The 13,546-nt window shown below is 41.3% G+C and overlaps 1 protein-coding gene across 3 annotated transcripts in view; it reads right to left on the minus strand.

The window, feature by feature from the left end:
- Window positions 1-294: 294 nt before the first annotated feature.
- bcl9 (BCL9 transcription coactivator) overlaps window positions 295-13,546 on the minus strand; it is a 554,068-nt gene continuing 540,816 nt past the window's right edge. For all 3 annotated transcript variants that reach the window (XM_051926204.1, XM_028800792.2, XM_028800793.2), the window contains 2 exons: window positions 6,481-6,762; window positions 295-2,684 (listed from right to left, as the gene is read on the minus strand). In XM_051926204.1, the coding sequence (XP_051782164.1) occupies window positions 1,522-2,684; window positions 6,481-6,762 (1,445 nt within the window). In that variant the 3' untranslated portion in view covers window positions 295-1,521. The remainder of the gene's footprint in view (window positions 2,685-6,480; window positions 6,763-13,546) is intronic.

Below are 13,546 nucleotides of genomic sequence, written 5' to 3' on the forward strand. Positions count from 1 at the left end.
CTGTAAAGCGGAGGGAGAGCTGCTGCAATCTCCTTCACAGCAGCAGCAGCAGCACCACAAAGGAGAGGACTGTGTTGGCAGTGAACAACGGGATTCACTCCTAGTTAGAAAAAGACAAATATTACATACAAAAAAGGACTTTGAAATGTCAGTAACACGGCTAGTTTCTGTAGAATCTGACAGCCCCACAACAAAGCAAACATCTTTAATTTAGAGCCCTGACCACTGGTTGACTTCAACGATCACCGCAGCAACTTGAACTCGTGCGTAAAGAAGAGGCAGGGTACTAAGCACTTTATACGAAACAATATATTTTATTTTTCTTCCAACACCACAGCCCTGGCAAGTGGTTCTGTACCAAATTTAATGGAGTTACACATGACAGTTTTACACTGGGGGGGAGGGAGTTAAGAAAAAAATATGAAAACAATCAAAATAATAATAATAATAATAATAAAAAACTAACAAACCTGCATTATTTCTCATATTCAGATTCACCCCCCCTCCCCTCAGCACGCGTCTACCCGGGATTTTCTCGGATTAACTGACGGAGCAGTGATACAAAATAACCGCAATCACCTAATTGTTGTGTTCGATGCAGGCCCGAATGTCAGACCCCCTAACCCGCGCCCCCTCCCTCCAAAAATAAAGCCAACAAGTGAGCATCTTACAATATTTCACTGGTTCTACAGCTTTGCCTTTAGTGCTGACAGCAATAATGAATTAAAAAGAACACTTAACAGTTATTCCATTTTTGTGCTTTTTTTTTTTTTTTATAATACTATATGCATGAGGTCAAAGGTTTGGATTGTTATACACTGGTGGGGGGAAAAAAATTGAGAGCAAAGACCCCAACCCCGAGGGTAAACAGTACTGACATGTTTCTAGTGACTGGTGCAAATGTTATTCACCTTGGTAATCCCACCCCCACCCCCCCAAAAAAAAATAAAAATAAAAATTGCTGCAAAGTTCCCTTTTACAATACAAGTACAGTACACAAATACAAAGAGTATTATTTCCGGAGGAAACAGATTTCATGACATACATACAGCAATAACGGTGCAACTTGTGACAAAATGGCAAATTTTTAATTTTTTTTTTCTTTTAAATAAAAAAACAGCAACTGGAGAGATTTTATTTGCAACCCAAGTCCATGAAAATGGATTAAAGAAAAGAGAAAACAAAATCCTAGGAACAGCGGAGTTATTGATGTAAAACTTCACCATAGGTTAATCTCATACATTCTGTAGTTTTTGGGGGGAACAAAAAAAAAAAAAAAACAAACAACCCACCCCCTTAAAAAAAATAACACCCTAATGCTTTGTTTTTGTACACCCCCTTGGCATTGTACTCCATGTCACAGTAAGACTGTTACACATGCAAGTATTTAGTTAATTACTCATTTTTAAAACGACAGTTTCCCACTCTGTACTCACTGGGGGTCGAGTAAGTGTTGCCCAAAACCTGGAGGTCCAAATCTACAATACATGTGCTTGTGATTACAAGTCTTTCTATAGCAGCTTAGAACATTATATTCCCTGGGTTTCCAGGACCCTGGTTGAATCCCATTCCCACATCTGCTGCCATGCCTCTTGGCCTCATTTGTGGAGGCATCATCATAGTTTGCTGTGGGCCACCCATCCCATGTAGTGACATCATCATGTTAGGAGAACCCACTGGTCCTGGGTGGTTATAAAGAACGCCTGGTCCCCGTTCCTTTCCCTGCATCATAGCCGGGTTTGCCATCATACCATGTTGCCCAGGCATTCCAGTTTGTGCAGGTGACAATATACGGTGTTGAGGTCCCATCATACCCTGTGGCATAAATCCCGGAGGTCTCATTGGATTGTGAGCTGGGCTACCCAGCGGCATGTCCTGAGGGCCCATATGACCTGGACCGGGTCCACCCATTCCTGGCATGGGAAGTCCCATTCTTGGATTTTGCTCTCCCATCATTCCTTGTATCTGAGGAAATCCGGGAACGGGGCCAGAAGGATGTGGGGGTTTACGGCCTGGTGCCTCACCACGTGGGAAGTACTGTAGGGTTTGGCTGGGTTTATCTGAAGGGATGATCCGAGACAAGTCAAATTCTGGAATCCCTGAAGCACCAGGACGGATGACCTCTTGAAGATCAGGGTCCGTGAAGACTGAGGGCATGTTATTACCCATGGAGTTAAAAGAATCGGGGCCTCCTGGGGCATTTGGCTTACAGAGCACTGGGTCCCCACCAGGGCCTTGGGGCATGTTACTTAGGCGTCCAAGGGGTCCCGCTTCACCTGGGAACCCCATTCCATGGGGAAAAACACCTTGAACTCCACCAGGACCTGGACCATTGTGAGGAAAGGGGACCTGTTGAGGGGGTGATTGCACAGGTGGAAAACCCTGCTGCCCATGAGGGAAACCCATTCTACCTTGTGGTAACATATGAGGATTATTCATTCCAGGATCTTGAGGACCAGGAGGCATCATCATATTATGAGGAATCATACCTGGCCCCATTGGACCACCATGAGGCGGAATATTTGGCCCCATTGGGTTTGGAGACGGCATCTGGTTAGGAATACCATGAGAAAGGGGCTGTGATCCAATAGCGTTCATTCCCATCGGGCTCAGTGAAGGCATATGTCCTGATGAATTTGGAGCCATCATACGTGGGTGGTTTGGGTGGTGGTTGCCTCCCATGCCTATATGGAAAACAAAAAAAAAAAAAATAATAAACGGTTAGAAATCATTAACACGGAAAAAAATGAGAAAACCCCAAGTTCTTGATCAAAGCTGAATGCTGTCCTGCTTTACAGCACACTTTAAACCATTATGTTATGGAAAGAAAATGCAATAGCAGTAAACATTATCGGATACTTTAGTTATCTGTATCATGTTAGTGTGTCTGCCTCACAGCGTCAGAGTTCTGGGTTCAAATCCATTCACTCAATAAAACTTTTGTTTCCTTCAACATCCTAAAAGATGTTCAGGTAGGGTTAACAGACATCTCTAAAGTGGCTGGGTGCGAGTCTGGGTGTGTGCCGTGATGGACCACTTGCCCTGTCTGCACTTGGTTTCTGTCTTGTGTCCAACGGTGATGGGATGGGTTTGCATAAACCAGTGTGTTTCTTCATGCTGGTCCCAAGCTCGGATAAATGGGGAGGGTTACACGTCAGGAAGGGCATCTGGTGTAAAATTTTACCAAATCAATATGCGGACAACAATACAAATTTCCATACCGGATCAGTCGAGCACCGGGTTAACAACGACCGCCACCAATACTGTTAACCAACAGGGTGCTGGTGGAAATTGGGCTACTGCTGGCCGAAGAAGAAGAAAAAGGAGAAGAAGAGGGGAGAGACATGTCCGGAGGCAGGAAGAGAGGAGGAAGGTAAAGAGAGTGGAACGGAGGGTAGGAACTTTGAATGTTGGCAGTATGACTGGTAAGAGAGTTAGCAGATATGATGGAGAGAAGGAAGGTTGATATATTGTGCGTGCAAGAGACTAAATGGAAGGGGAGTAAGTAAGGCCAGGGGGATGGTGTGGGTGGGAGGAGAAATGGGGTTGGAGTTATTCTGAAGGAACAGTATGTCAAGAGTGTTTTGGAGGTGAAGAGTGTCAAGCAGAGTAATGATTATGAAGCTGGAAATTGGAGGTGTGATGATGAATGTTGATAGTGCATATGCACCGCAAGTTGGATGTGCAAACGATGAGAAAGAAGTTGGAGGAAGTGATGAACAGTGTACCCAAGGGACAGAAAGTGGTGATTGGAGCAGATTTCAGTGGACATGTTGGTGAAGGGAACAGTGGAGACAAGGAGGTGTGGTGTCAAGGAGAGGAATGAAGAAGGTCAGAGGATAGTGGATTTTGCCAAAAGGATGGACATGGCTGTGGTGAATATGTATTTTAAGAAGAGGGAGGAACATAGGGTGAAGTACAAGAGTGGAGGAAGATGCACAAAGGTAGATTACATCCTATGCAGAAGAGTTGATCTGAAGGAGATTAAAGACTACAAAGTGGTGACAGGGGAGACTGTAGTTAAGCAGCATAGGATGGTGGTCTGTAGGATGACGTTGGAGACCAAGAAGAGGAAGAGAGTGAGGGCAGAGCCAATGATCAAATGGTGGAAGTTGCAAAAAGGAAGACTGCAAGGTTGAGTTTCAGGAGAAGGTGAAACAGGCACAGGGTGATAGTGAAGAGTTACCAGACAGCTGGGAAACTACAGCAGATGTAGTAAAGGGTGACAGCAAGAAGGGTGCTTGGCATGACATCTGGAAAGAGGAAGGAGGAAAAGGAAACCTGGTGGTGGAATGAGGAAATACAGGAGAGTATACAGAGGAAGAGGCTGGCAAAGAAGAAGTGGGATAGTCAGAGAGATGCAGAAAGTAGACAAGAGTACAAGGAGATAAGGCGCAAGGTGAAGAGAGAGGTGGCGAAGGCTAAAGAAAAGGCGTATGATGAGTTGTATGAGAGGTTGGACACTAAGGAGGGAGAAAAGGACCTGTACCGATTGGCTAGACAGAGGGACTGAGCTAGGAAACATGTGCAGCAGGTTAGGGTGATAAAGGATAAAGACGGAAACATACTCACAAGCGAGGAGAGTGTGTTGAGCAGATGGAAAGAGTACTTTGAGAGGCTGATGAATGAAGAGAATGAGAGAGAGAAGAGGTTGGATGATGTGGAGATAGTGAATCAGGAAGTGCAACGGATCAGTAAGGAGGAAGTAAGGACAGCTATGAAGAGGATGAAAAATGGAAAGGCCATTGGTCCAGATGGCATACCTATGGAAGCATGGAGGTGTTTAGGAGAGATGGCAGTGGAGTTTTTAACCAGATTGTTTAATGGAATTTTGGAAAGTGAGAGGATGCCTGATGAGTGGAGAAGAAGTGTACTGGCACCGATATTTAAGAATAAGGGTGATGTGCAGGACTGCAGTAACTACAGGTGAATAAAATTGATGAGCCACAGCATGAAGTTATGGGAAAGAGTAGTGGAAGCTAGGTTAAGAAGTGAGGTGATGATTAGTGAGCAGCAGTATGGTTTCATGCCAAGAAAGAGCACCACAGATGCGATATTTGCTCTGAGGGTGTTGATGGAGAAGTATAGAGAAGGCCAGAAGGAGTCGCATTGCGTCTTTGTGGACCTGGAAAAAGTATATGACAGGGTGCCTTGAGAGGAGCTGTGGTATTGTATGAGAAAGTCGGGAGTGGCAGAGAAGTACGTAAGAGTTGTACAAGATATGTACGAGGGAAGTGTGACAGTGGTGAGGTCTTCGGTAGGAGTGACGGATGCATTCAACGTGGAGGTGGGATTACATCAGGGATCGGCTCTGAGCCCTTTCTTATTTGTAATGGTGATGGACAGGTTGACAGACAAGATTAGACAGGAGTCCCCGTGGACTATGATGTTTGCTGATGACATTGTGATCTGTAGCGATAGTAGGGAGCAGGTTGAGGAGACCCTGGAGAGGTGGAGATATGCTCTAGAGAGGAGAGGGATGAAAGTCAGTAGGAACAAGACAGAATACATGTGTGTGAATGAGATGGAGGTCAGTGGAATGGTGAGGATGCAAGGAGTAAAGTTGGTGAAGGTGGATGAGTTTAAATACTTGGGATCAACAGTACAGAGTAACGGGGATTGTGGAAGAGAGGTGAAAAAGAGAGTCCAGGCAGGGTGGAATAGGTGGAGTAGAGTGTCAGGAGTGATTTGTGACAGACGGGTATCAGCAAGAGTGAAAGGGAAGGTCTACAGGACGGTAGTGAGACCAGCTATGTTATATGGGTTGGAGACGGTGGCACTGACCAGAAAGCAGGAGACACAGCTGGAGGTGGCAGAGTTAAAGATGCTAAGATTTGCACTGGGTGTGACGAGGATGGATAGGATTAGAAATGAGTACATTAGAGGGTCAGCTCAAGTTGGACTGTTGGGAGACAAAGTCAGAGAGGCAAGATTGCGTTGGTTTGGACATGTGCAGAGGAGAGATGCTGGGTATATTGGGAGAAGGATGCTAAGAATAGAGCTGCCAGGCAAGAGAAAAAGAGGAAGGCCCAAGAGAAGGTTTATGGATGTGGTGAGAGAGGACATGCAGGTGATGGGTGTAACAGAACAAGATGCAGAGGACAGAGGTATGGAAGAAGATGATCTGCTGTGGCAACCCCTAATGGGAGCAGCTGAAAGAAGAAAAAGTTTAGAATTTTCACTAAATCAAAATGAATGCAACCACCATAACAAAAACATATTGGGTGAAATACTAATAGACCCTGTCATTTTTTTTTGTTTGAAAAACCAACATCTTAATAGTAATAATGGTAAGGTCTAACAACTACTGTAAGTAAAATGAACATATGAAAAGCAGTCAGATTCTTGTAAAAACATCCAAATAAAAAAAAGAGTAATAATGGTTACAAGCACATTTTAAATTTTGAAGTGTCTCGATTCCAAGTGGCCTGTCCAAATGTGAAATTGTCATCATTGAAACAGATCTGATGGCTTCATTACCAGGCATGCTGTTCAAAGGTGGGAGGTTGGGTGAGCGGGCAGGCGGTGAATCATCATCTGAGCTTGCGACCGTCTTGATTGCATCATGGTAAAGCGGCGTGGAGCTGGGCATGGCGAACTTGGACATACGGGACATCATAATGGAGAGAGGATTTTGGGAAAGAGTCGGCTCTGAGGGTATGGCATATGGACTGCTGGACGGAAGACTTCCTGGGAGGTTCATGGAAGGTGGTCCACCAGAGGAGCTGCTGGAAGGAGGGGCTGTAGCACCACCACTGCTACCTAAAAAGAAGAAGAGATGACAATAAATGAGAAGGTAAGCAAATGAGGACTTTGAGCTCTCTGTCATAAATATATTTTAAACATATTAACTTGTAAGGTTTTAAAAGAATATTTGCTGGATCAAATAATAATACCCAAAAAACACAACTGTTTTCTTTCAGAAAGCAAAAATGAAAATAGGCCAAGACACTCGACAGACAGAAATACTACTATAAATTACTTTTAAAGGAATATTCTAATTCTTTTCTACATTATGAAACTGCAAAATTAAATATGCCATCTAGCAAAAATTGCTTGAGATTTTATTTTCAAATTAAAAAATGGGTGATGTTTGAAAAACATTGTGCTTCACTGTTCAACCTGTGAAAGAGAAAAGCCACCATGTTAACTGCACGTTACTCTCACCACCAGGTGGCAGCATTCTGCAATAATGGCTTACACAACATCACAAACTGCTTATTTTAAACATACAAGCACGCATCTCCCCACAGTGCCCACCCTGTGTGACAACAAGTGTTTGAGCAGTTAGGCTGCAGGGAAGGTTCAAGCTCCCCTCTGAGCTCTCCCCCTACACTAATGAAGTTAATGAACTTGTCCTTCATTTACGATTTATATACCATAAGCAACAAGAGCTGATGTGCTCCTGTCAACTTTGGACCCGTCCTGTCTCTGTTTGCCAACACCGGCTATATACGAGTGCAAGGTTAGAGGCTCTGCTGCTTTTTTAACAATTACAATTGTCCATTCATCTTTCATTATTCACATTGTAAAAAGCAAACCCTGTCAATACCGCCTAAACGGTTACCTATAAAACTCACCAGCTTCTTAAAGCCAGTGAAAGGCTATTAGATATAAAATGTCTTGGTGCCAGTTCCCTTTTTTCTTCTAATTTAGCCCTTGGAGCTTTCATGTTTATTTATGTGCTGCTAAATGTGTTCACGAATGGGCTACAACATTCTTTATACATTTGTTTAGTAGATGATGCTGTAAAGTTTGCGATATTTGAAGTTGTGCTCCTTTACTCTAAAACAGCAAAATAGTAAAGATGCAGAAAGGAAAGCAACAGTGCAACAGACTCCAAGACAGTTATATTCCGTAAAAGCTGTTCATTACGTGGAGGTGATTAATATTCCTCGATTTTCTGTTCTGTTCCATAGTATTAAAGTTTGCCTATTACTTTCACCGGAGAATTGGCATTTTTAAATATTCATAGAGCATTGTAAAGCTGCGCTGGTGCAAATTATCAATGATTATGTTGAGGTTGTCTCCTGCTCCAGAAGCTAGTTTCAGGAATTCATTAATCATTTGTCTCTCAGGATTTCAGTCAATGCATCTACCACAAGTGTATCATTCACTAAAAACAGACTTGAAACATTTGCTTGTTATAATCTAAATGACCCATACAGTTACTTCCCTGCCACACTACAAACAAAGAGTTGGTCAGAGTCCATATGAACGTTAATTTACTAAAGACACACTCAGAATAAGACCCACCAATACTCATCTGAAGAGAAGCCATTTGTCTGCTCCTGCTATGACAAGAATTAGTATCTTAATACTTGTGGATAGTCCATAGACAGATCTGAAATGCCAGGATAACATTTCATAAAATTGGGACAAGCTGCAAATCCCACTCTAAAACACTCTCCATTGAATCATTAAACAAAATATTGCTGTTTTGCAGAGACATTTTTCTACAATCTACCTACTATGTAAACGTCAAGTCTGCAAATCAGTTGACAGCAGAGCCAGTCTTTCTGTAGAGCACTTTCTGCTTTAACCGGCACCCAAAGTAGGAATGCATTCGGTCCATGGGCGGACTTTGACATTTTGGCCCGACAAACCATAAAAAAATAACAGCATTTTTTTTTTTAGAGACGCAACTTTACTGTTTCATATTTGCATCAGGTCCCAAGTCAAATATCATACATTGTTGGTAAGGTCAAGTGTAAACATTAAACACATTTCAAACTTCAAAACTAGGAAAAATCACACAAGTGTTTTAACAATTTGTAAATGACAGAAAATGATGCTTTTTATTTTTAAGGTATGTTTGTCTGCTCATTGTAATTACAGTAAAATAAGCATTGTTATTTTTTATACAAGTTAGAAAATGTACACATGGCATGTGCATGCAAGGACTGAAGTAACATTTAAAAGTAGAAGCTTTTAATTTTTTATTTACTGTGCCAAATACTGGATTTTTTAAAAATTAAATATGTCACAGGCCTTTGTGTTATACAGTTCTGGTCAGTTCTTTGTGACAGGAGTGGCTCTCGGACACGTGAGTGGAGAATGCTATAAACAAAATATACAAAACAAGTTGAAATAAATTAAACCATAATTAAAGTCATACCTAATGTTTCGCTGTGGTTTTAAAGATAGGCGATGTGCATAAAGGTGACAGTTTTGGCTAGAAAGGATTCATTACTGAATTTGTTAATAACATATTTACATCCATCCATTATCCAACCCGCTATATCCTAACTACAGGGTCACGGGGGTCTGCTGAAGCCAATCCTAGCCAATACAGGGCGCAAGGCAGGAAACAAACCCCGGGCAGGGCGCCAGCCCACCGCAGACATATTTACATGATAAACTTTTAAGGAGGAACACAGTGTTATCTGTTAAGTGGGCCAGGTCCCCCCTGGCCTCCCCATTAACTCCTCTCATGACTCAGTCTCTCTGGAAAAGGTACTACACCACGGGCCTCCTGCCTGTCCAAAAACCTAATTTGGTGCATTTCTTGTAAAAACTGTTCATCTATCCATGTAGGTGAAGCAGGGAGCAACAGTTTGTAAGGCATTTCAGCAAGCATGTTCCGATCGTTATGATGAAGGAAGCCACTGAGTCCAAGTACAGCAATACATTTCACATTCCCTAGTCACAGTCACGCTGCTCTTTCTGCCCAGGTTTTTTAGCTTAGTTTCAAAAGTATGCTAACCTCATTCTAAAAAGTTAGATTGCAGAACCCACCAGCAATAACTGCCATACCATTTCCTAAGCCCACTTAGTCCTGAACAGGGTTGCAGAGGCTTAAGTCAACCCCAGCAAGCACAGGGCACAAGGAAGGAACAATCTCCTGGACAGGAGACCACATTCAGACACACACACCCATTTGGGGAAATTTAGCTTTGGCAATCCACCTAATCAGCACTGACAAACTAAACTTTGCTTCTCCTTCATCTTCACTGGTGGCTGCTTTTGGCACCTGCTCTGGTGTTTGACTCCTTTTATTTCTGCCGGCTTTGTTACCTCCTTCCCCTCTAGTATCTGTGTAACCAAGTTTTCTCTTTTTCACAGACCTGGGGGCTCATGTATAAATGGTGCATACGCACAGAAATCTTGCGTACGAACGTTTCCACGCTCAAATCGCAATGTATAAAACCTAAACTTGGCGTAAAGCCACGCACATTTCCACGGTACCTCATACCCTGGCATACACAATTTCTCCGCACGGTTTTGCAGACTGGCGGCACCCACCATCAAAGCAGTGCTACTGTTCCTGTTTGGGTACCCTTTCTTTTTCAGATCCACATCCCTGACGCGTCTTTATAAATACACTGAAATTAACCACATATTGTTTATTAGTTTAATGCATCTGATTGTAATTAACCAGTAACAATATAATGGTCCACGGAATGGTCAAACTATTCTAAATACAATAGCTGCTTTAGCATTGTTACTCTCACTACACCTTCTTCTTCTTCTTTCAGCTGCTCCCATTAAGGGTTGCCACAGCGGATCATCTTTTTTCATATTACTCTCACTGCATCACTAAGAGTATTTATATCACTGTATTCGAGTGGGGAATCAATGTACAGACCTCGCGGTTCAAAACAGTTTCATCCCAAGAACTATAAACGCACTCAATCAGTCCATCAGGTGCTCCTTGTAGAACTGTTTGTACTTATAAGTACAATTACCTCACTGTAAACTTGCACTACAGTTACAGTATTGAGCAACTTTATAAAGCGCGTATTTACATATGATGATGATATCATTCTTAAGATGAAATGCAGCAAAATATGTTTATTATACAGATAAACCTTTAACTTCATTCAAATAATCTATATTGTTAAACAATTGAACATGCCAGGACACGGTGCCGCAGCGCTAGCTAGGAGCTTGCGATCCGTTCATGGATTGTTCCTGCCTCGTGCTGTATTCTTGCTTGTGCTGGTGCGACACTGGAAGGATATATGGATAGAATAATTAAACACGTACTACAAAGATATTTCAATGTTCCTTAAAAGTTTAGAAGAATCTGCGTTCTAAGCTTATAGAGGGCTTAACGTCTATTACAGAGCTGATTGTGTGGCGATTGGTTACTTGGAGAAAGAAAAGGACGGACAGGAATTAGGGGTTAGTACGTTTGAAAGAAACAGTACTGCTACAATAAAGTATTTCATCGAAGGTCGCACATGGCGCAGCAAGCATCTTGCGTGAGACATGAACAATCACTGCGCCACCGTGTTCCCATGTTTAATAACATGATTTAACTCCTATCATCATGAAAATGATATCACAAATACATCTCAGTATTTTAATTATTCAGAGAGCTGTAATATTATGAATGTAATGGATTCTGTGTGACAATTAAATGCAGATTTATTGCTCCAATGGCTTTTATTCTCAGTGAAACCAATATATACATTATAATTGTAAATATGGGGTCAAATATAATCCATTCACTACAATCCATTCAAACAATAAAATTGATATAATTAAAAAAAAATAATAATAAATTTTATTAAACAAAAAAAATATTTAGTTCTAAATATTGCATAATCATAAATGAAACTTATTTGGTTTATGATGTGCAAACATAAAACGGAATTGCGCAAACACAGCTGGGACAGTTTGGAAAGACGTGATCTTTGCAGAGTTATTTTTTTAATCATCTTCCTTTTTTATTTACACTACCACTTTATCAGATTCTGAATGTTATCTAAACCGGTTTACTCCTGGTCATTGTAATGGTGACTTCATTTTGATACAACTTAACCTGTTTCACGAGAATGTTTACACACTTATTAAATATTCATAATTATACATATAATTCTTTCTAATTGTTTATTACTAAATAGAAAAAAATATATTTCAATTAGGAACCCTAAAATGTTCCAGTAAGTGTGGTCATGTGCACAAGTGTACCCTTGCAATGAAGTTGTTGGCTCCTTGTCCAATGTTGTTTCCCTCTTTTGTGCCCAATGTTGCTAAGGTGGACACTGGCACTCCATGTCACCGAGATGGATAAGAAGGTTAGAAACTGTATGAGCATTCGTTATATACATAAGCATAAACACACACCTACATATATTCAGGCAGTGTACTTCTAGGCAAAGGTATCGGCGCCTGCAGAAAGCTGAATTAGCATTTTTAATGAAAGCTACAGTGTCAAAATATATAAAGGCTGAATATGTCAACAAATACATTGAAGAAAAACATGAAATATTCCAGATGCATTAAGGATTGTTTTTTTGATAACCATTACAATGGTGTGGGGTTCTCACAGCCTAACCCAAACATTGTGGACATGAACAATTAACCATCATGATGACTTTGGGTCAAATTGGACCCATTTTTTTGGGCTTGAAATCAGTAAAAATATTTCATCTGTTCAAAATGAAATCTTTTCCTGCATTTCCCCCCAAAAAAAAGATTAAAAACACCCAAAAAATTTTTGTTAGCTAACTTTATACAGTGATCCCCCTGCCTATCGCGGAAGTTGCATTCCAGGCCCATCAGCGATAGGTGAAAATCTGCGATATAGAAAGACCATATAAATAAACATTTTTTTTTTTTTTTTTACATAGTTTAAGGCTTAAAATACCCATCCCACATGCTTTAAACACATGTAAACTTATTAAAACACACTTTGTAAACACATATGATATGTGGATGTCGGGCTAAGGATACGAGTAATATCTCTTTATTATAAAACATTTTAATGTCACGCAAGACAAGGCACTGAGACAGAAGGACAGCTGCTGTACAGGCTTTTAAATGATTGACACGCAGAGCGACAAACAGAACAGCCATCTTGGTAGAAGCAGCCCAAAGCCAGTAGCTGATCTGTCCACTTCTGCTTAGCGTGTGGTCAGCTCCACCCTTCACAACGCGAGTGGCAGAGATGCGAAGTGGCAAAAGGACAGCTGCTGTACAAAACACACAGCTGGCCAGCAGCAATAGCAAGACAGCATCTAAACCGATTACATCTCTTTAGCGTGCGTTCAGACCCCCCCTTCACAATGCGAGCAGCGCTATAAGTGCCGCGAGAAACAGATTTAACCATGCCCGGGGCAGGAAATAAAGGACAAATATTGTTTTTTCAAAAGTTTTAAAATAAAAATGAAAATAATGCATATGTAACAATTCCCATGAAAATAACAATCTCTTTAAATTGTTTATCTGGTAAACCAAACCCGGGGGTGGGCCAGCGAAGAGAGCTGGGGGCAGAGCCCCCTAGTAATAATAATAATATCAATAAATCCGTGATGTAGTAGGGGCGCAATAGCTGAACCATGATATAGCGGGGGATTACTATATTATATATAAATAAATAAATAAATAAAAAAAAGCATACCATTTTCCAAATGAAATATTTTTGCTCACCTTTTGGGTCTGTTTTGGCCCATTATTGACTTCAACAGATTTTCCATTTGATTTAAGGGGCTTTGTGTGATCACAGCCCATACAAACATCATCCTGTACATGGCATTTGTTTTTAAAGTCTGGATCATCTGTACTACAGGTTATGGTGGTCAATCAATGTAAAAAG

The sequence above is a fragment of the Erpetoichthys calabaricus genome, chromosome 4 (genome assembly GCF_900747795.2).
Source record: "Erpetoichthys calabaricus chromosome 4, fErpCal1.3, whole genome shotgun sequence".
Lineage (NCBI taxonomy): Eukaryota > Metazoa > Chordata > Cladistia > Polypteriformes > Polypteridae > Erpetoichthys > Erpetoichthys calabaricus.